This window comes from Oryx dammah, unplaced genomic scaffold (genome assembly GCF_014754425.2).
Source record: "Oryx dammah isolate SB20612 unplaced genomic scaffold, SCBI_Odam_1.1 HiC_scaffold_8, whole genome shotgun sequence".
In the NCBI taxonomy this organism is placed as follows: domain Eukaryota; kingdom Metazoa; phylum Chordata; class Mammalia; order Artiodactyla; family Bovidae; genus Oryx; species Oryx dammah.
The window spans coordinates 26,542,373-26,566,342 of NW_024070192.1; the positions used below are offsets into that span (position 1 = coordinate 26,542,373).

Genomic DNA, 23,970 nt, shown 5'->3' on the forward strand with positions numbered 1-23,970 from the left:
CGATACTACACAGGACACATTCAGAAGATTAAGAGAAACGCATGGATACTTGTAGGGTAAAAGGAGATCAGAATCTGTTTATGGGGAAAAAACCAAAACCCAGAGCAATGAAACCTATCTATTAGTGAAATTAGGGCCCATTAACTATCTGCTTGTGTACATGTGTATGCACAAGGCCATACACAGGGAAGGGGAGGAGATAGGGTAGTAAATCTGCATTTGTACTGGGTTAAAGATATGACCGTTGATATGGATGAGAAGAAAATTCAGTATCTCTTGTTCCCTGTTCAATTCTGTATATACTTACTTGGTTTCCAACAGTTGTGTATTTTCCAATATAAGATTTTCAACTTCACGACCCATTCCTATCAAAGAAAAAAGATAAAAACTTTGAAAATAAATTTATTAAAACTATATATGTAGACTTAAAACAAGCTATAGTCATAAATTTAAACATTTTATCTGTCCCTCAATAATCTTATTTTGCCTATAATTTCATTTTTATATGTTTATTTGCATACATTATAAAATTATAAATAATTATCTACCACAGAACAAAGCTAAAGGTTTTCTTAAGTCTGTATTTTGCTTCTCCTAGATAATATTCCAAAACAGTGAAGACTTTTCTGCCAAATATTTTTAAAAGTAACAGTATTTAGTGGGGAAAAAAGAATAGCATTAATATGGATGAAAAATCATTTCTAAATCACACTTAATATTGTATGTAGGCTTTTGCCTAAAAATTAGGTCTTATTAATACAGAACAGACAGAAACAAGAAACAGAACCCCAACACAGATGAAACCTTACCAAAGAAATTATGGTCTTAAAGCCCATGCATTCCATGTAAAGCAAAAACAAAGAACAAGAGATGTTCCATGTGAGAAACAGCATGAAAATAGATACTAAATCCAACAAGTTTTATGCATGACATGAAAGACATTTGAAAGCACAATGTTATGATTTAATGCATAATGATGTGGTAAAGACAGAAATTAAGATGATTTCCTTCATTCATAAGGATGCTCTGATATGTTATTAATTCTTTCATAAAATAAACTTTAAAAATAAATATAATTAGAATGAAAATTCCAGATCAATAATATAAAGGTTTCTTCAAAGTGCCCTCTTTGAAATAATGTTTACTTGTCAATTTATAGAACCTTGCTTAATAACTTAATGAGTACTGTAAGGTGGGTGGTAGAATATTCAATGCAAGATCCAACGTAGTGATCTTCAGGGAGAAGAAAGCTATTCAGTTTGTGACTTGTAAAAAACTGAAGAAATTAAACAACACACTAGGGAACATACCTCAAAAAGTTACAAAAACAAAGCAAAAAAAACCACCAACCACTCCATGTTTCATAAGCTAATATTGGAAAATTACATACAGTGGAAGAAATAATACTCATAACCCACCTAAAAAAGGAAATATTTCTAAAGAAAACAACAAAAAATTAAAAGAGCTAACATGTCTCTTTATTTTAAAAAAGAGGTAATATTTCATGTAACTAAAAGATAATTTAAAACACAACCAACTTGGGAATGCTAGAAGTTCTCTGCTCACTTATGGACTCCTATATTGTCTGTATTATAATTATCTCAGATATTCTCAAAGAACAAAGTACTTCCACCATGAAGAATAAATACCAGAAACAGTAGCTTATTTAATCATCTACATATTATCCAAAAGCTGAAACTAAATACAAACTAAAAGAGTTTCCAAATTCCAATTTAAAAATGAATTTGACAAGATATGTTGAAATACTTGCTTTAAACACTAATAAAGCAATAGAGTCAAAAGAAATAGGGTTGAGGCTGGGTGAAAAAGTGTTTATAATGACTGTCTGCTAAATTCTCAAGCACATAGGGAGATAAGCATAAAAGCTGAAAAATATATGTGGGGAAAATATAGTTGAGCAGAAAAAAATGAGAAAGCATTAATGAGAAAAGCAGCCAAGACCACCTAGCTTAAAAAGCTGTAACATTAAAGTATTTAAAAGCATACACACCAGAATATTCCCCTGGGGAAGCAGCCCAAGCAAAAAAATGAATGAGAATCTCAATTAGATTGTTTTCAGAAAGCAAGATCCATATTTATTTCAAAATGAGAGAAAGGAGCCAATAAAATCGAAAAGATGTAGAGAAATCAAACATAATAAAGTATAAATATCATAAACAGGAATATTTTTGAAATATGTGTTCTATGGAAATCATCTTATAGTTTTTAGAGTTTACACATTTTCAGTGAAGAGTTCTTCAAAAATCTAGCATATAAATTTAACACATAATACCACTGTCCAAAATTTTCACTTTGAAATGTATTGATAAAAATGATGACTATAAGAAAAATATAACTTGAAGTGGCCATACTTCTATAAATGTCTTCAACTAAGCATAAACTTAGGTGTAACATGTTTGGAAAACTTACCCTATTAAGACAAGCAAAAAACTACCTGACAGTTTTAAAAATAAAACACATCTCACTTGGATTTTAGCACTGATTTGCAAGTTAGGTTTATAGATGGGATTCCAGATTATCTGTTGCTTCCTTCAGGAAGTATGCACAATTTTATCTATTTCTGTATGTGCATTTTTCCAAAAGTACACTCCTCTTACAAATTCTCCTGTAAAGGAGTTTTAATTTCAAAAGTTAAAGAAGTATAGATTTAGAGGTGAAACAAAACTGTTAGAACTATTTAACAGTCCACTCACTCAGTTGCTGTGCCATGGGCCAAAGACTCAACAGTGAGCAAAAGATATAATTGTCTAGGTCATACTGAGCTTATAGTCTAGTCAGGGAGGCAGGCACATTGAAAAACTACAATAAAGTATTATGAAGAGTTGCATAATAAATGTAGTGCTATGGGAATGCTTCCAGACAACTGAGCTTTTAACTAGGAGATTAAGGCAGAATTCATAGAGGAGGGTATGCCAGTTAGTTAGAGGCAATAAGGAGATATACAAACAGATACACAGACCCTTTTTTTTTTTTTTTAAAGGAAGGAGGCAAAAAATCCTCATGACTGGTTTTGAGGGAAGCGAGAAAGATTTAGGATGGAGAACTGAGTTGATGGTGAGGTCATTCATTGAGTTCATACATGTTGATATAAGAACAGCCTTGGGGGACATAAAGAAAGATGTTGATAAACTGAGTTTTAACTACAAAGCTCTACAAATCATCTTAGAAGTGGTCTAGAGTGCTGTTTGGAAGTAATAGTCTGGTGCTATAGAAAAAAATCCTAGATGGAGAGAAAAAGTTTGGAGCAATGAGCCATGAAAACCCAGAAAAAACAAGAGCAAATAAGACATCCCAAACATGGAAGCAAGCCTGGACTAGGAGCATCTGAAAGCTGGGCAGAGAAAGGATCCTGCAAAGACTGAAAAGACATCGTCAGAGGCAGGAAAGAATACAGAGAACTCTGACAGGACAGAACCTAAAGCAAAGACTGTTTAAAGACAAATGCGATTTGAGAAGTCATGTGAAATAACTGAGAAGGGACTGCTGGAGATAGCAAACAAGGCTATTTCTGGGAAGGTTAGTGTGGGGCACAATGACAGACTGCAGTCACACGAGGTGCAAGTGAGGCTAGGGAAGTTCTGCCTGTTAAAAGTAGACATACTTTCAAGAAGTCTGTTTTGTTCACTGGTATATCAATCTAGAATAGTGCCGGGCACATAACAGACACCTGCCTCACTGATATTGATGCAAAAAACCATGGCTGGAAATGGGAGGAGAGTCATCTGGTGGAAAGGTACTAAAGATATGCAGTCAGAAGCGGGCAGTAGTTTTATTTTAAAATGGTAAAGACCGGAACATGTTTAAATGATAACAGGAAGAAGTTAGTTAAAATAGTGAAATTAAAAAATTAAATGTAATCAATAGTAAGAAAATTAAAGAAAATCTCAAGAATAGGATGAATGAATGTATGATTCACAAGTTCTAGAATGTGGCCATGGGGGGTAAGTGACAAAAGTCAACGGAGAAAACAGTCACTAGAAATAAAGTCAAAGAATGAGATACCAATCAAGATAAAGGACAAACTGTGGGGGATTATCTTTTTTAAACTATTAAAATTTGAAAAAAGTAATCTAAACCTGAGTACATGCATAATGATTACAAAGACCAGGGAAGAGTTTTACAATAACACAGTAATTGTAAAACAAATAATGAGTTATAGAAATGGACTTATTTATCAACTGAAGACAATTTAAGGAACTTTGGGAAACAATTTTACCAGTTCAACCATGTTCCAGCTAGTGAGTATTACAATGCAATTACTATTGCTGAATAAAACAGAAGAGAAGCCAAGGAACAACTACGTGCATTGGAGGTTTCATTTAATATTTTTGACCAAAAGTATGCATATAGGCTTAAATCACTTAAGGTAATATATGAAAACTTCAAATCTGGAACATTTTCCAGGTAAATATATAAATTCTGCAAAAGGGAAAACAGAGTAGTTTACAGTTTATTTTTTTTTTTCAAAGTGGAAAGGAAATCAGGATTTTGTTTGAAGCTATTTATTATGCTTAACTTTCTGACTTAAACAATGGAAGCTTTTGGAAAAATATTTGTTTAAAAGATGACAATTATTTCTAAGCATTATGTGGCTTCTTACATCTTTACAAGAAAGTAAGTTTAGGGCCACCAACCTCAATAATGATATTATTCAATACTGGATTATAAGGAAGCAGAGGGTAAAAAGTACGTTTAAAAAGTACTTTACTCTGGTAAATTACAAAGGGGAAGCATGAAGGAATTTTTTGAGAGGTGATATATTGTTAATTCTGGTGGTGGCTATACAATTCTATGCATTAGTCAAAACAAAAAACTGTGCTTTACTATATATAAATTTGAGAATGTGTTTAAACATTAAAAATTATTTTTTCTAACATTTTTTTGCATCTGTTCCTCAATTTTGGCAGAAAATCAGTTTCTTATATCAAATCTTAAAAGGAACTTTCCATGCACAATTTAATGTTAACAAAGGGCATAAATTTAAATGTAAAAATGGAGTGCTTCTTAAGAATTAATCCTTAAGATATCCTTAAAAAATGCAAATTCATTCAAAGCTTTTAATGTTTTACTTAGTGGTGGGAGTCTATACCTAACTAAGTTTATTAATGTACTTTCCATCTCTCTTACTTTAAATAAGCCTATGGGCTCTGTGTAGACAGCAACTGTGTTTCCTTCAAAAAATACTTATTGAGGACACATAACTGGTAATCAATAAATGTGACATAAATGAATGCAAGCAACACTTCTCTATATCCACAAGATTGACAAACAGCACCTTTTAAGAACAGTGTAACCTATACCGAATTACCAAGGGATACAAAAAATGTTTGGAGACCAGAATCCATTCCAAAGGCACAGATTTTTAATACTATAATGTATTCAATTTCTATAAGGTCTTAAGTTATAAAGAAAGGCACATCAAAGCTAATTGACAGGAGTCAGATTCATATAAACTTTTTTTTTTTTTTTAAACTCATGGTGCAACTTGCAAGATCTTAGTTTACTGACTAGGGACCGAACCTATGTCCCCTGCAGTGGAAGTACAGAGTCTTAACCACTGGACCCTCAGGGAAATCTCATTCATAGAAACTTTAAAGATCACTTAGAGCAGGTGAAAACTTTTTGTGTAAAGGCCCAGATGGTGAATATTTTAGGCTTTGTAAACCACATAATCCCTGTTAGGGACAACTTAACTCTGCTATTGTGGGGCAAAAGCAACTACTGTGTGTGGGTGCCTGTGTGTTTGTGGGCGTCATATGTGTGTGTGTTCTATCCTGACCAACTCTTTGAGACCTTATGGACTATAGCCCGCCAGGCTGCTCTATCCATGGGATTTTCCAGGCAACAATACTGGAGTGGGTTGCCATTTCCTCCTCCAGGGGATCCTACTGAACCAGGGATTGAACCCGCATCTCTTGCATCTCCTGCATTGCCAGGCAGATTCTTTACCACTGTGCCACCTGGGAAGCCCAAAAATCAAAGATAAAACATTAAAAAAAAAAAAAGTGTGGCTATGTCCCAATAAAACTTTATTTGTACACAAAAATAATCCAGGAGTCACAGCCTATCCAACCCCTGAATTAGAGCTCAAGTCTTTCTTTTTATACACAAAGAACCTAATGCCCAGAGAGGTTAAGATATTTGGCAAAAGGGTCATTCACTCCCTGGTGGCCTCAGCGGTAAAGAATCTGCTTGCCAATGCAGGAGACCAGGGTTCAATCCATGCGTTAGGAAGATTCCCTGGAGAAGGAAATGGCAATCCACTCCAATATTCTTGCCTGGGAAATCCCATGGGGTCACAAAGAGTCAGACAAGACTTAGCAGCTGAACAACAACAAACCAGATCAACAGTAGAAGAGCCAAATACAGTATCCTTTTCAAACCAAATAATCTTCAACAACACAAACTCTAACATATTTCTCAAGAAGCTAAAACAGAATGCTCTGTGAAATCTCAGAAAAGTCAAGTGAATTTAATGAACACTAAGCCAGGAAGTAACTATCCATCAATCCATAAAATCTATACATCTATATATAACCACATGTATACATATATATAACCACATGTATACATCTATATATAACCACATGTATACATATATCATGTTTCTTATATGTAATACTGTTCTCAGAACATAGCAGGAAGGAGTTCAATAAATTGTGTATGTGAATTCAAAATACAAACTAAAAAGCAATTCAATTCTAAATGCATCCATATGAGAAGACATTTTCATTTAAAACTTTCATGACTTCAAAGAATATGTTCCTATTAATTACTTAAAAGCACAATAACTCTGCCCCACTGGACAGTTAGGGACTGTTTTTTTTTTTAAGTTTATTTTTGGTTGTGCTGGGTCCTTGATGTGCAGGCTTTTCTCTAGTTGCGGGCGAGCAAGGGCTACCGTCTAGCTGTGCACAAGCTTCTCACTGTGGGGGCTTCTCTTGTGGAGGACGGGCTGTAAGGCACACGGGTTTCAGTAGCTGTGGCATGGGGGCTCAGGAGTTGCAGCTCCCAGGCTCTAGAACAGGCTCAGTAGTTGTGGTGCATAGGCTTAGCTGCTTTGTGGCACATGGGCTCTCCCCAGATCAGGGATCAGACCAGGGTCTCTTGCATTGGCAGGTGGATTCTTTATCACTGAGCCACCAGGGAAGCCTCAGTTAGGGACATTTTTAAGAGATGTTCCATTATATCATTTAAAAAATCTATTTTTAAAACAGTATGATACTATTTCAGATAAACTATCATACCTAGTAAATCTGCTCCTTCATCCACATCTCCAATTAGACCTGAACCAGCTGAAGACAGTTCTTCAAAGAGAGATTCTGTATTGCGATCAAAAGCTTTGTTCTCTATGCCTTTGGTGGGAGTGCTAGGCAACAAAAACAAAACCAAATCAACAGATGTCAAAGATGTTTTTAACAGTGCAAAATGAATACAAAAGGCTAAGTTACACAAGAATTTTTAACCTGTAATATTTAATATAAAATATAATTTAAAAGAATTTCTCACAGGTTTCCTAAGATATTTTCATTATATTGCACAGAGAGAACTAGTGAAGAAAATACAGAATGTTTTTGTGGTCAGATCCTAGCAGACACAAAACAAAAACAGCAGCTAAGAGAGAGCACTATTCTGCATTGTTCAGGCGGTGGTCTAAGTCCTTTCACAGATTACCTTGTTAAAACTACATCTACTCTGCAAAAGAGCTGCTGCTCTTATCCCAACTTTACAGAAGAGGAAACTAAAGAGGTTATGGAATTTGCCAAAATCATCCAGCATATGAGTCAGAGGCAGAACTCAAACCTAGGCAGCCAGGCTTCAGAATCCATGATCTTTACCATGATCTATGTTATCTGGGTACGGAACTGCCATTTTACTTCTCTTTTAAGGGCAACTTGGCAAGATCTACTAAAATTTAAAATGCAAATACCCAGTGACCAAGGACTTGATGTCTAAAATACTCCTACAGGGAACTCCCTGGTGGTCCACTGGTTAGGACTTGGCACTTTAACTGTGGTGGCCCAGGTTATGGAACTAAGATCCTGCAAGCAGTGTGGTATGGGCAAAAATAATAATAATAATAATAATAATAATAAATCCCATGAAAGCTCCGTCACAAGAAGGCAATTATGTATGTAAAAGGATGGTCAGAGCAGCAAAAGTTGAAACAACCCAAGTGATCATTAAAAGGGCACAGATGAAATAAGTTATGTGTACATCTAAAAGTTTAAAATTTTAACTTTAAAAACATTAAAATAGAGCTTCAAAAATGAAAGAAACCCATTATATAGAGGTGCTTTTTAAAAAGCAAGTTGCAATACAGTGCATGTAAGCCCTTTTTGAAGCGGTATGGGAGAATGGGGAAATGTGAGTGTCTAAGCATTAATGTTACATTAATAGAAAAAAGTCTGCACAAGATTTCCAGTTAAATATGGTGGAGATAGTAATCTATCACACAATAATTCAAAAATGCAACTAAAATGACAGTAAAAGAATCTAAAAAGTATCTGCCCACAAGGACAGAGGGAACAGAAAAAGAACCTACAGCAGACAACATGAACAAAACTCTGTAAGATAAAAAACATGTGGGTAAACATTAGAAACTGATTTAACTGACCAGACTAAGCTGAAACTCAAACCAGCAGTGTTTAGAGAGAAAGTCAGTATGCAGCCAAAATTCATGAAAAGCTTAGGAATTGACATAACCAGCAATCTGCAGACAGAAGTATGCAAGAGAAACATTAAGATAGAGGGATGGGATGAAAGTAAGCACAAGAAGCAGTATAAGAACCTAAATCCAACCCTCCAGAGCAGTGAGACCTCCCTTTTCCTGGCATTACTCCCTGAACAACAGAAGCCAAGGTCAAATGTTATAGGCAGAAAACTGAAGAATCAATATCATTTACTTGTTCACTCGCTAAAGTCATGTCTAACTCTTGGTGATCCAAAGGACTATAGCCACGAGACTCCTGGACATGGGATTTTCCAGGCCAGTATACCAGAGTGGGCTGCTATTTCCTACTCCAGAGGATCTTTCCAGCTGAGGTAAAGAACCCGCGTCTCTTAGGCTTCCTACATTGGCAGGCAGATTCTTTACAACAAACACCAAAACTTTGTTGTTCAGTTGCTCAGTTGTGTCCAGCTCTTTGCAACTCCATAGACTGCAGGACATGAGGCTTACCTGTCCTTCCCTGTCTCTCAGAGTTGGCTCAAACTCATATCCATTGAGTTGATGACACCATCCAACCATTTTATCCTCTGCTACCTGCTTCTCCTTTTGCCTTCAATCTTTTCCAGCATCAGGGTCTTTTCCAATGAGCAGTTCTTTGCATCAGGTGGCCAAAGTATTGGAGCTTCAGCTTCAGCATCAGTCCTTCGAATGAATATTCAGGGTTGATTTCCTTTAGGATTCACTTCTTTGATCGGCTACTAGTCCAAGAGACTTTCAAGAGTCTACTCTAGCACCAAAATTCAAAGACATCAGTTCTTCAGGGCTCAGTCTTCTTTATGGTCGAACTCTCACATCCATACATGACTACTGGAAAAACCAAAGCTTTGACTATACAGATCTTTGTTGGCAAAGTGATGTCTTTGCTTTTTCACCTGCTGTCTAGGTTTCTCATAGCTTTCCTTCCAAGGAACAAAAGTCTTTTAATTTCATGACTGCAGTCACCATCCACACTAATTTTGGAGCCCCCCAAAATAAAACCCATCACTGCTTCCACTTTTTCCCTTTCTGTTTGCCATCAAGTGATGGGACTGCATGCCATGATCTTAGTTGCATGTTGAGTTTCAACTCAACTTTTTCACTCTCCTCTTTCACCCTCATTAAGAGGCTCTTCAGTTACTCTTCACTTTCTGCCATTAGAGGGATATAATCTGCATATATGCTGTTGATATTTCTCCCAGCAATCTTGATTGCAGCTTGTGATTCATCCAGACCAGCATTTTGCATGATGTACTCTGCATGTAAGTCAAATAGCGTGACAATATATAGCACTGTAGTACTCCTTTCCTAATTTTGAACCTGTCAGTTGTTCCATTTAAAGCTGTAGCTGTTGCTTCTTGACCCACTTACAGGTTTCTCAGGAGACAGGTATGGTGGTCTGGCACTCCCCTCCCTTTAAGATTGCCACAGTTTGTTATGATCCACACAGTCAAAGGCTTTAGGGTAGTCAGTGAAGCAGGAGTACAGATGTTCTTTTGGGATTCCCTTGCTTTCTGTATGATCCAGCTAATGCTGGCAATTCGATCTCTAGTTCCTCTGCCTTTTCTAAACCCAGTTTGTACATCTGGAAGTTTTCAGTTCAGTTCAGTCGCTCAGTTGTGTTCAATTCCTTGCGAACCCGTGGACTGCAGCATGCCAGGCCTCCCAGTCCATACCAACTGCTGGAGTTTACTCAAACTCACGTCCATCGGGTTGGTGATGCCATCCAACCATCTCATCCTCTGTCGTCCCCTTCTCCTCCTGCCTTCAATCTTTCCCAGCATCAGGTTCTTTCCCACTGAGTCAGTTCTTCGCATCATGTAACCAAAGTACTGGAGTTTCAGATTCAGCATCAATCCTTCCAATGAATATTCAGGATTGATTTCCTTTAGAATGGACTGGTTGGATCTGCTTGATGTCCAAGGGACTCTCATGAGTCTTCTCTAACACCACAGTTCAAAAGCATCAATTCTTCAGTGCTCAGGTTGCTTTATCGTCCAACTCTCACATCCATATGTGACTACTTGGGAAACCATAGCTTTGACTAGATGGACCTTTGTTGGCAAAATAATGTCTCTGCCTTTTAATATGCTGTCTAGGTTGATCCTAACTTTTCTTCCAGGGAGCAAACATCTTTTTATTTCATGACTGCAGTCACCATCTGCAGTGATTCTGGAGCCCCAAAAAATAAAGGCTGTCACTGTTTCCCCATCTATTTGCCATGAAGAGATGGGACCAGATGCCATGTTCTTAGTTTTCTGAATGTTGAGCTTTAAGCCAACTTTTTCACTCTCCTCTTTCATTTTCATCAAGAGGCTCTTTAGTTCTTCTTTACTTTCTGCCATTAAGGTGGTGTCATCTGCATGTCTAAGGTTATTGATATTTCTCCCAGCAATCTTTATTGCAGCTTGTGCTTCATCCAGCCTGGAGTTTCTCATGATGTAATCTGCATATAAGTTAAATAAGCAGGGTGACAATATACAGCCTTGATGTTGGAACCAGTCTGTTATTCTATGTCCAGTTCTAACTTTTGCTTCCTGACCTGCATACAGATTTCTCAAGAGGCAGATCGGTGGTCTGGTATTCCCATCTCTTGAAGAATTTTCAAAAGTTTGTTGTGATCCAAACAATCAAAGGCTTTGGCGTAGTCAATAAAGCAGATGTTTTTCTGGAACTCTCTTGCTTTTTTGATGATCCAACGGATGTTGGCAATTTGATCTCTGGTTCCTCTGCCTTTTCTAAATCCAGCTTGAACATTTGAAAGTTCAAGGCTCATGTACTATTGAAGCCTGGCTTGGAGAATTTTGAGCATTACTTTACTAGCGTGTGAGATGAGTGTAATTGTGTGATAGTTTGAGCATTCTTTGGCATTGCCTTTCTTTGGGATTGGAATGAAAGCTGGCCTTTTCCAGTCTTGTGGCCACAGCTGAGTTTTCAAAATTGCTGGCATATTGAGTGCAGTACTTTCACAGCATCATCTTTTAGGATTTGAAATAGCTCAACTGGACTTCCATCAACTCCATAGCTTTGTTCATAGTGATGCTTCCTAAGGCCCACTTTACCACACATTCCAGGATGTCTTGCTCTAGGTGAGTGATCATACAATCGTGATTATCTGGGTCTTGAAGATCTTTTTTGTACAGTTCTGTGTATTCTTGCCACCTCTTCTTAATATCTTCTGCTTCTGTTAGGTCCATATCATTTCTTTGCCCACCTTTGCATGAAAAGTTCCCTTGGTATCTCTCATTTTCTTGAAGAGATCTCTAGTCTTTCCCATTCTATTGTTTCCTTCTATTTCTTTCCATTGATCACTGAGTAAGGCTTTCCTATGTCTCCTTGCTATTCTTTGGAACTCTGCATTCAAATAGGTGTCTGTTTCCTTTTCTCCTTTGCATTTCGCCTCTCTTCTTTTCACAACTATTTGTAAGGCCTCCTCAGGCAGCCATTTTGCCATTTTGCATTTCTTTTTCTTGGGGATGGTCTTGATCCCTGTCTCCCGTACAACACTGTGAACCTTCGTCCATAGTTCTTCAGGCACTCGGTCTATCAGATCTAATCCCTTGAATCTATTCCTCACTTCCACTGTATAATCATAAGGGATTTGATTTAGGTCATACCTGAATGGTGTAGTGGTTTTCCCTACTTTCTTCAATTTAAGTCTGAATTTGGCAATAAGGAGTTCATGATCTGAGCCACAGTCAGCTCCTGGTCTTGTTTTGGCTGACTGTATAGAGCTTCTCCATCTTTGGTTGCAAAGAATATAATCAATCTGATTTCAATATGGACCATCTGGTGATGTCCATGTGTAGTGTCTTCTCTTGTGTTGTTGGAAGAGGGTGTTTGCTCTGACCAGTGCATTCTCTTGGCAAAACTCTATTGGCCTTTGCCCTGCTTCATTCTGTACTCCAAGGCCAAATTTGCCTGTTACCCCAGGTATTTCTTGACTTCCTATTTTTGCATTCCAGTCCCCTATAATGAAAAGGTCATCGTTTTTGGACGTGAGTTCTAGAAGGTCTTGTAGGTCTTCTTACAACTGTTCAACTTCAGCTTCTTCAGCATTAGTGGTTGGGGCATAGACTTGGATTACTGTGGTACTGAATGGTTTGCCTCGGAAACGAACAGAGATCATTTTGTGGTTTTTGAGATTGTATCCAAGTACTGCATTTCGGACTCTTTTGTTTACTATGATGGCTACTCCATTTCTTCTAAGGGATTCTTGCCCACAGTAGTAGATATAATGGTCATCTGAGTTAAATTCACCCATTCCAGTCCATTTTCATTACTGATTCCTAAAATGTTGATGCTCACTCTTGCCATCTCCTGTCTGACCACTTTCAATTTGTCTCGATTCATGGACCTAACATTCCTGGTTCCTAGGCAATATTGCTGTTTACAGCATCAGACTTTACTTCTATCACCAGTCACATCCACAACTGGGTGTTGTTTATGCTTTGACTCCATCTCTTCCATCTTTCTGGAGTTATTTCTCCACTGATCTCCCATAACATACTGGGGACTTACTGACCTGGGGAGTTCATCTTTCATTGTCCTATCTTTTTGCCTTTTCATACTGCTCATGGGGTTCTCCATATAAGAATACTGAAGTGGTTTGCCATTCCCTTCTCCAGTGGACCACGTTTTGTCAGCACTCTCCACCATGACCTGTCCATCTTGGATGGCCCTCCATGGCATGGCTCATAGTTTCATTGAGTTAAAGAAGTTTTCAGTTCATGTATGACAAAACCTAGCTGGAAGGATTTTGAGCATAACCTCACTGTCATGCAAAAGGAGCACCAATGCATGGTATTTTGTCCATTCTTTGGCACTGTCTTTCTTTGGGATTATAATGAAAACTGGCGTTTTCCAGTCCTGTGGCCACTGCTGAGTCTTCCAGATTTGCTGATATATTGAGTATGGAATTTTATCAGCACCATCTTTTAGCAATTTTAACAGCTCAGCTGGAATTTCATCACTTCCACTAGCATTATTTTTAGTAATGTTTCCTAAGGCCCACTTGACTTTGCACTCCAGGATGTCAGGCTCTAGGTGAGTGACCACACCATCGTGGTTATCTGGGTCATTAAGACCTTTTCTGTATATAATTCTTCTGTCTAGTCAGGCCATCTCTTTTTAATCTTTTACTTAAGTATGAGCAGAACAGCCAAAGAGCACCAGACACTCAAAGAAAGCCTCCATTATAAAATTTAAAGCCCCAAAGTCATGGACTGTGATAGGGTACTGAGAATAAAAGGAGACAATGAATGCAAACAGCAGCAAAAATTTGGAAAAAAAAAACAAACAAACCCACAATAATTTTATTTTCATAATAAAGCTACATCCACAAGAGAATTGTAGGATGTTATAAAAAGTAACCATCCAAGAAAAAGCTTTTAAGGAAAAAAAATGATGACAGTTGAGAGATAAAGTTGGGGAAATCATCCAGTAATTACAACAAAAATAGAAGAGATAGAAAAAAAGAGGGAAAAGGGATTTATGAGTGTCAGTTCAGAACGTTCAGTATCTACCTAATAGTTCCAGAAAGAGAGAAGACAAAGAGAAATAAAGAAAAAAGTTCTCAATCGGAAATAAAAATTTGCAGATGAAACACGTTACCTCAGATACAGAAGAAGACTCCTACATCATCATGAATTTTTAGAAAGGAAAAAGCAAAGCAACAACAAATAGGGACAAAGATCCTAAAGCTTACAAAGAATATATATAAAAAAGCAAGAGTCCACATAGCAACACTCCAAACTGACCATGATAATGAATTAATGTCTTCACAATTGTGAAGGAAAACTTACAAAGATTTTCCAATATAGAATTCGTATTCAATCAAACTATGAATCATCCCTTTAAATGACATATATCATATTCAAGTTCTCAAAAATCTTAGTTGCAAACAGCCTTTTCCAGGAAGGCTAGTAGGAATATGTTCTGCCAAAACAAAGGCATAAGTCAAGAAGCAAGATGACATGAAGCAGAAGAGGTGGCAAGAATACACAGAAGATACACATACAATAAAGATACATATTAAAAAAAAAATACATACACATACAAAAAAAAGATCTCAATGACCTGGATAACCGTGATGGTGTGATCACTCACCTAGAGCCAGACATCCTGGAGTGCAAAATCAAGTGGGCCTTAGGAGGCATCACTAAAAACAAGGCTAGTAGAGTTAAGAATTCCAGCTGAGCTATTTCAAGTCCTAAAAGATAATGCTGTTAAAGTGCTGCACTCGATATGCCAGAAAATTTGGAAACTCAGCAATGGCCACAGGACTGGAAAAGTTCAGTTTTCATTCCAATCCCAAAAAAGGACAATGCCAAAGAATGCTCAAGCTACATGCTAGCACTCATTTCACATGCAAGCAAGGTCATGCTCCAAATCATTCAAGCTAGGCTTGAACAGTATGTGAACCAAGAACTTCCAGATGTACAAGCTAGATTTAGAAAAGGCAGAGAGGAACCAGAGATCAAATTGCCAACATCTACTGGATCATCAAAAAAGCAAGAGAATTCCAGAAAAACATCTACTTCTGCTTCAATGACTAGGCTAAAGCTTTTGTGTGGATCACAACAAACTATGGAAAATTCTTCAAGAGATGGGAATACCAGACCACCTGACCTGCCTCCTGAGAAACCTGTATGCAGGTCAAGAAGCAACAGTTAGAACCAGACATGAACAAAAGACTGGTTCCAAATGGGAAAAGAGTATGTTAAGGCTGTATATTGTCACCCTACTTATTTAACTTATATGCAGAGTACATCATGCAAAATGCCAGGCTGGATGAAACATGAACTAGAATCAAGATTGCTGGGAGAAATATCAATAATCTCAGATATGCTGATGACAATGCCCTTATGGCAGAAAGCGAAGAGGACTAAAGAGCCTCTTGATGAAAGTGAAAGAGAGTGAAAAAGTTGGCTTAAAAACTCAACATTCAGAAAACTAAGATCAAGGCATCTGGTCCCATCACTTCATGGCAAATAGACAGGGAAACAATGGAAACAGTAAAAGACTTTATTTTCCTTCTTGGGCTCCAAAATCACTGTGGGATGGTGACTGCAGCCAGGCATTTGCTCCTTGGAAGAAAAGCCATGACAAACCTGGAGAGTGTATTAAAAAGCAGAGACATTACTTTGTGGACAAAGGTCCATCTAGTCAAAGCTATGGTTTTTCCAGTAATCATGTATGGATGTGAGAGTTGGACCATAAACAAGGCTGAGCAGAGAACTGATGCTTTTGAACTGTCATGCTAAAGAAGACTCTTGAGAATCCTGTGAACTGTAAGGAGATCAAATCAGTCAATCCTAAAGGAAATCAACCCTGAATATTCACTGGAAGGGACTGATGCTGAAGCTGAAGCTCCAATATTTGGCTACCTGATGTGCAGAGCCAATTCATTGAAAAAGACCCTGATGCTGGGAAAGACAGAAGGCAGGAGAAGAGGGGGTGACAAAGGATGAGATGGTTGGAGGCATCACCGACTCAATGCACATGAGTTTAAGCAAGCTCCAGGAGATGGTGAAGGACAGGTCCATGGGGTCGCAGAGTGTCAGACGTGACTAAGCAACTGAACAACAACAACAACAACAAGATGACGTAGTGCCCAGGAAACAGAACACAGGAGAGACATGAAAAGAATTCCCAGCAAGAAAATGAGAGCAAATTCCAGGACCAGAGCAAACACAATAAAGTCTACCATTGGAGAATGGAAATAGATGCTGCCAAGAAACTGGTTTTATACTTGGCCATTTGAGAATGTTTACATTTATGATTTGTTGGGTATCTGTCAGTGAATAGTGATAGGTATGTAGAAACCTAAGCAAAAGCAAAAAAAAAAAAAAAAAAAAAACAACCCTGAGGCTTTACTAAAAATTAAAGAAAATCAAAGTTGTAAAAGAAAGGAAATATAATCATAGCATAATCTGTGAGTAGGCTGTTGTTAGTATTTATATAATCATAATGATACAAACAGTGAACCTTAATTTAAATGAAACTGAAATATAATTATATTGGGAGAATGAAAGGAAAGATGATGGTTTAAATAGCTATGTCCTTGTCATCATTCGCTATAAAGTCAATAGCTAATAATACAGCCTTTTTTAAACCCGTGGTCCTAATGTGATCCACAGAATTCAGAAAATGATGAGTGACTATTTGCTCTATTTTTTCAAAGAAAATACATAGCTAGTACTGTTCTAGACACACAGGAGTATAGTTAATTCACTATACAAGTGGGGTGCTGTAGGGCATTAGGACTTGATTTTCTCACAGAATCCCAACTGAAAAAGAGAGAGACCAAAGAATAGCACATGAAGATGTGATTTAGATACCTGAAGATAAATACTCAAAGTGACATGAGCGGTGGTGCTAAGAGATATCCTCTTGAGAATGGAAATGAAGGGTCAGTAGGGGCAAGGGGCTACTACTGCCCTTCATATTTTGTATTACCATTTGACCTTAATACTGCATACATACATTGAAAAAAAAAAAGTATTAGTTGCTTAGTAGCGTGCAATTCTTTGCAGTCCAATGGACTATAGCCTGCCAGGCTACGCTGTCCATGGAATTCTCCAGGCAAGAATACTGGAATGGGTAGCCATTCCCTTCCCCAGGGGATCTTCCCGACCTAGGGTCTGAACCCAGGTCTCCTGCACTGCAGAAAGATTATTTACCATCCGAACAACCAGGGAAGTATTTTGTTATTACCATTTAATCTTAATACTGTATACATGCTTTACTCTAATAAAAATATGTTTTTGATTTTTAAAAAGAGGTTCAAAATGATAAGTGGGCACAAGTGTTAATAAGTAGGTTTAGGAGAGGATGGAAAAGCAAATTTCACTTTTTATACACTGCATCGTTTAATTTCTTAAATAAACAATAAAGAAAAAAATATTTCAATAGGGCACAGCCTTTGAACTCATAGTCTTAAACTGAATGCTAGTTCTACCTCTTGTTAGTCTGGACAAAATAGTATACAACTCTGAGCTTCTTTATATGTGAAGGGAAGGACATCTGTCTTGTAAGGTTATAATTAAGATAAAATTATATGATGGTAACAATAATGTTCAGTTCAGTTCAGTTCAGTCGCTCAGTCATGTTCGACTCTCTGCTAACCTTTATTGAACTGGGCACTCTGCCAATGATTTAACATATATTGATTCATTTACTCCTTACAATCATCTAAGGTATTATCATAATTCTCTTTCATGGATATAGAAACTTACTTCAGATTCAAATCCAGGTCAGGATTAGAATGCATATAGTCTTATCCTAGGGTTTTCCTGATAGCTCAGAAGGTAAAAAAATCTGCCTGCAATGCAGGAGACCTGGTTTTCATCCCTGGGTTGGGAAGATCCCCTGGAGAAGGGAACAGCTACCCACTCTAGTATTCTGGCTTGGAGAATTTCAATACAGATGACCTTCATTAAGATGATACATACCATTCTCCTTTAATCACTAAACAGCCTCCCCATGTAAAATGATACTAAAATGAGACTAATTTCTTGCAGTAATGAAACCATTACAGTTTTGAAGGGAATACATTCTCTTCTTCCTGATTTGGAGGAAGGAATAGGTTTTTTCAAATTATACTTTTCCCACTTTTGCTTTTATGTTTTCCCAAGTTCCACAAACCATGGAATATTTCTTTATGGAATACTCCTTCACTGTCTTTTTTCCCCATCCTTCTGCATGCTTCTAGTCCCTGATGCTACAAAGGTAACAGTTCACAGAACATGTAAATTATGTACAAGGTCTGGCTTCAAAAAGAGAAAACTTAAATATAACATCAACATTTCTTCAGCAAAACATCTGAATGCACTTTATCTGGTCAGAGACCGGGGAACAGCAATGTGCTTAGGGGAGACGGGAAAAGGAAAGAAGTAAGATGTCCCAATTAGACCTGAACAGTACCTTGAGCCTTTATATCCACTGAGATCTTTGTCCATATCCAACTCAGGAGTGGATTCAATGATTGCCTGAACTTCAGACTTCTCTTCATTTTCAGCAGAACCTTAGAAAAGGACAAGATAACAAAAATAATGCATATAATACATACAACCCCTGACATGAAAATTGTTTCTATGGTTGTAAATACATCATTTGATCACAAAAATTTTTAGAGAGCTGAGAAACACAAGGTTAGACAGACAATAGGTCATATATTCAATTAACAGTCAATATGGAAATTTTAAAAGAATCAATGAAAGTTTTCACAAAAAAATCAACAAAAATTTTCATTTGTGTTACTTTGGACAAAATGCACTGTACACCAGGCCAGAACTCAGTATTTTCATTTTATTTAAGGGGTGAAATACGAAGAGATTAAGCACAGAGACTAATGACCTATGGCAGGGAACAGATAAAGAATGTCCTCCTGCCTTTCAGGCTTTCCAAACCCCAGCCACTCTCTACCCACGCCATTTTTACTCTCTAAAACTTAACTTAATCATCACATCTTTTAGGCTGATTTACAACTGAGTACAATTTTATGAATCTGCAGCAGCAACAACACCGGAGATGTCCCTTCTCACAGTTGCGTCATTTGCATGCACCGACGACTCTGCCAGTATAGAAAAAACTAAGGTTACTTACCTGTTGATATGTTTCTAGTTTCTTGGACTACTTGTACTTCAATATGCTTGCTTATCTCTGACGTATCTGGGGTATCTGCAACCTTCACAATTCCTTCATTCTCCTCATGTAAGGGAGTATCGCTAGGTATTGCCGCCACATCTGAAGCGGTTGTTGACGCTGGAGTGGTAGCTTTAGATCCTCCCTGGCTAACATCAGAAAGTTCATCCTACAAATATTAGGGAAAACATTTTGATGAGTATTTTATTTAAATGGCCTTTTAAATAGGTTAAGAAACTTGAGAGAAAATTCTGTTAAAAACTGGTAAGTCACTTATTACCAAAGGTAATCAACAAATAATCTCTGTAGCTTGTTTTCAAGTAACTGGGTACTAGTTAAGTAATAATATTTTTCCAGACATATGTTGAGATTCTTCTAAATAGAAAAAGTATAGATAAGGGAGGACTGGCAGTATTATCAATAAAAGTATATACTAATGTCATCATCAGAGTTTATAATGGCAGTTCTAATTTGCACAATCATTTGATAATGAAGACTTGTCTCAAAACACTTGAAGATGTACTATGTGGTTGTTATTACTGTTCGGTAGCTCAGCCATGTCCAGCTCTTTGTGACCTCATGGACTGCAACACTCCAGGCTTCCCTGTCCTTCACCATCTCCCAGAGTTTGCTCAAATTTATGTCCATTAAGTTGGTGATACTATCTAACCTTCTCATCCTCTGTCGCCCTCTTCTCCTCCTGCCCTCAATCTTTCCCAGCATCAGCGTCTTTTCCAATGAGTCAGCTCTTAGAATCAGAAGGCTAAAGTATTGAAGCTCCAGCTTCAGCATCAGTCCTTCCAATGAATATTCAGGGCTCATTTCCTTCAGATTGCCTGGTTTGATCTCCTTGCAGTCCAAGGGACTCTGAAGAGTCTTCTCCAGCACCACAATTGGAAAGCATCAATTCATATTCATGCTCAGCCTTCTTTATGGTCCAACTTTAAGGTCACATCCGTACATGACTACTAGAAAAACCACAGCTTTGACTGTTCAGACCTTTGTTGGCAAAATGATGTCTCTGCTATTCAATATGCTGTCTAGGCTTGTAGAGCAACTGTCTTTTAATTTCATGGCTACAGTCACCATCCACACTGATTCCGAAGCCCAAGAAAATAAAATCTGTGACTGCTTCCACTTCTTCCCCTTCTATTTGCCATGAAGTGATGGGACCAGATGCCATGATCTTAGATTTCTGAATGTTGAGTTTTAAGCCAGCTTTTTCACTCCTCTTTTATCCTCAGCAAGAGGCTCTTTAGTTCCTCTTCACTTTCTGCCATTAGAGTGGTATCATCTGCACATCTGAAGTTGTTTATATTTCTTGATTCTAGCTTCTGTTTCCTCCTGCCCAGCATTTCACATGATGTACTCTGCATGTAAGTTAAATAAGCAGAATGACAATATTTGAACAGTCAATTGTTCCCAATTTTGAAGCAGTCAGTTGTTCCGTATCTGGTTCTAACTGTTTCTTCTTGACCCATATAGTGGTTTCTCAGGAGGCAGGTAATATAGCCTGGTACTCCTATCAGTAGAAGAATTTTCCACACCTGTGATCCACACAGTCAAAAGCTTTAGCATAGTCAGTGAAGCAGTAGATGTTTTTCTGGAACTCCCTTGCTTTCTCCATGATCCAACAAATATTAGCAATTTGATCTCTGGCACTTCTCCCTCTTGGAAATACACTTTGTACATTTGGAAGTTCTTGGTTCAAGTACTGCTGAAGCCTAGCTTTAAAGATTTTGAGCATAACTTTGCTATTATGTGAAATGAGCCCAACTGTGTGGTAGTTATGCAGGTGACACCACCCTAATGGCAGAAAACAAAGAGCAATTAAAGAGCCTCTTGATGAAGGTGAAAGACCAGAGTGAAAAAGCTGGCTTAAAACCCAACATTCAAAAAACTAAGTTCACGGCATCCGGTCCCATCACTTCATGACAAATAGATGGGGAAAAAATGGAAACAGTGACAGATTTTATTTTCTTGGGCTCAAACAATCACTGTGGGACTGAGACTGCAGCCATGAAATTAAAAGATGCTTGCTCCTTGGAAGAAAAGTTATGACAAACCTAGACAGCATATTAAAACACAGTCATCACTTTGCCAACAAAGGTCTGTATAGTCAAAGCTATGGTTTTTCCAGCAGTCATGTATGGATGTGAGAGTTGAACCATAAAGAAAGCTGATGCCAAAGAACTGACGCTTTCAAACTGCGGTGCTGGGGAAGACTCTTGAGAGTCCCTTGGACTGCAAGGAAATCAAACCAGTCAATCCTAAAGAACATCAACCCTGAATATTCAGTGGAAGGAAAGATGAAGAAGCTGAAGTGCCAATATTTTGGCCATGTGATGCAAAGAACCGACTCACTAGAAAAGATCCTGATGCTGGGAAAGATTGCAGGCAGGAAGAGAAAGGGGTATCAGAGTATGAGATGGCTGGATGCCATCACTGACTGCACAGACATGAGTATGAGCAAACTCCTAGAGATAGGGAAGGACAGGGAAGCGTGGCATGCTGTAGTCCATGAGGTCACCAAGTGTCAGACATGACTGAGCGACTGAACAATAAACAAATGGAATGAAGTCTCTGCTACAGTGTTTGACTGAAAGCACAATATTTTTTTCTCCTATGGAAGAAATTATGAAATTTTGTCACTAACAATGCATCCATCTAAAGATAGAAGGAAGAAAGACAATCCTAAATATTAGCCTGTTGTTAAATATAAAATGTATCACTGGTCAACAGTAAGTCCATAAGACTCCAGGTACAAAATGAGGAAAAATTTTTACTAGGACCTAAATGGAAGCTGGAAGCATTGATATGAATTATTTACTGTGAAGTTGTAGGGGAGTTGCATGCTATTATTTTATATTCAATCTGTGACAGCAAGAGACCTCTAATCCCTATTTTATGTTGCTCTATGTCAGGCTGTACTGTTTCAGCTACCAATTTTTACTACAAATGCTGCTTTATCTATCTGAAGACCACCAACCTAACAATTTGAATTACCTGACGTCATTAAGATGTCCTCTTCAATGACACACATAGGTGCCGTAAGTGGAGACTTACTGGGTGGTCAAGTCTCTTTCTAATAAATGTATTTGTTTTGTAACCCCACTCAAAGTCTCTCAATCTTTAAGAAACTCTATTACAGGCTTTCAAGTCACTAAACAATGCCCACAAAACTAAGGAACCTGACTTGGGGTTCCAGTGCTGTAACTACAAGTGCTGTGCAAGATAACAAGTCCTGGTGAGATGTGAAGAAACGAGGACCCCTGTGTACTGCTGGCGGGGTGATGTGATGGTGCAACTGCTATGGAAAACAGTATAACATTTCCTTTTACACACGCACATTCACAGCACAACTATTCATAGTAATCAACAAGTGGAAGTGACCCGAATGTCCAACAAGGGATGAAATGTATAAACAAAATATGGAGTATAAATATATATATATATGCATGTATATATATATGTATACACACACACACAACAGAATATTATTCAGCTTTAAAATGGAAGGAAATCCTGTGATTTCCTTGATACAACATGGATGAATCTTGAGGACATTATTTCATTAAGTGAAATAAGCCAATCACAAAAAAACAAATACAATGTGATTTCAAAGGTCACATTCATAGAAACACTAAGCAGAGTGGCAGCTGACAGTGCTGAGGGGAGGGACCGAAAGAGGAGTTTAATGGGTCTACAGCTTCAGATGTGCAGGAGAGAAAAGCTCTAGCAATCTGTTTCACAACAATATGAATATTCTTAACACTACTGTAGTGTATAGTTAAAACGGTTACAATAGTAAACTTCGCTTTTTTTTTTTTAATCACACACACAAAAAAAGAGAATGGGGAAAAAAAGAGAGAATAGGTGGCATTAATTTTAGCTTCACTTGAGATACCATGGTGAAAACGATCTGGTCTTTGTGCTATTTTTCTACTGGTTTTAGATATCAGGCTAGAAGGCTATACACCTTTACAAAATACTTTCAACTGTTCCATTCATCAATGCCTCGCATACCCAGTACTGTATAGGATATACATGTCACATATTATCTGCCATTGTCCCATTGCTAGTTATATTCAGAGAGACTATAAAGTAAGTTCACAACTATAAAAATAAATTAGTCAATTAAGGACAATTTAGAAATGTTCTAATTAGTGTTTTCTTAAGTAGCTTGCCTGACTTCATCTGAAATAAGCTAAAAAAGAGGGCAAGTAACTCTGTTATATAAACCTGTCTTTAGTGTCAAAGATTTTAAGCCTAATCTAAGTAAAAGACAAACAGAATCACAAAATTCTGTGTATACATGTATTTTCTAGAGAGCTTCATAACTTTAATCTGATTCCTAGAGGAATCCGTGACCCAAAGAAACACTGAGAATCACTGAGATGACATAAGTCTAGCTCTAAGTTATACTATAGGTTCAAAACTGAGATGACATAAGTCTAGCTCTAAGTTATACTATAGGTTCAAAAAAATTTAGCTTATTAAAACAGAGGCACAGATGACCTACTTCTGAAGATATTTCTGAAAATGATACTGGTTCCACCATTATGAACCAGGAGATGGCCTTACCCTGGTTAACC

At 37.5% G+C, this 23,970-nt stretch overlaps 1 protein-coding gene across 7 annotated transcripts in view; it reads right to left on the minus strand.

The window, feature by feature from the left end:
- SPAG9 (sperm associated antigen 9) overlaps positions 1-23,970 on the minus strand; it is a 153,528-nt gene that overhangs the window by 33,295 nt on the left and 96,263 nt on the right. For 5 of the 7 annotated variants that reach the window (XM_040245676.1, XM_040245677.1, XM_040245675.1 and 2 more), the window contains 4 exons: positions 19,337-19,544; positions 18,656-18,755; positions 7,269-7,390; positions 308-365 (listed from right to left, as the gene is read on the minus strand). In XM_040245676.1, coding sequence (XP_040101610.1) covers positions 308-365; positions 7,269-7,390; positions 18,656-18,755; positions 19,337-19,544 — 488 coding nt within the window. Of the gene's footprint in view, positions 1-307; positions 366-2,011; positions 2,024-7,268; positions 7,391-18,655; positions 18,756-19,336; positions 19,545-23,970 lie in introns of all 7 variants that reach the window. The other 2 variants (XM_040245679.1, XM_040245674.1) reach the window with 1 other exon arrangement.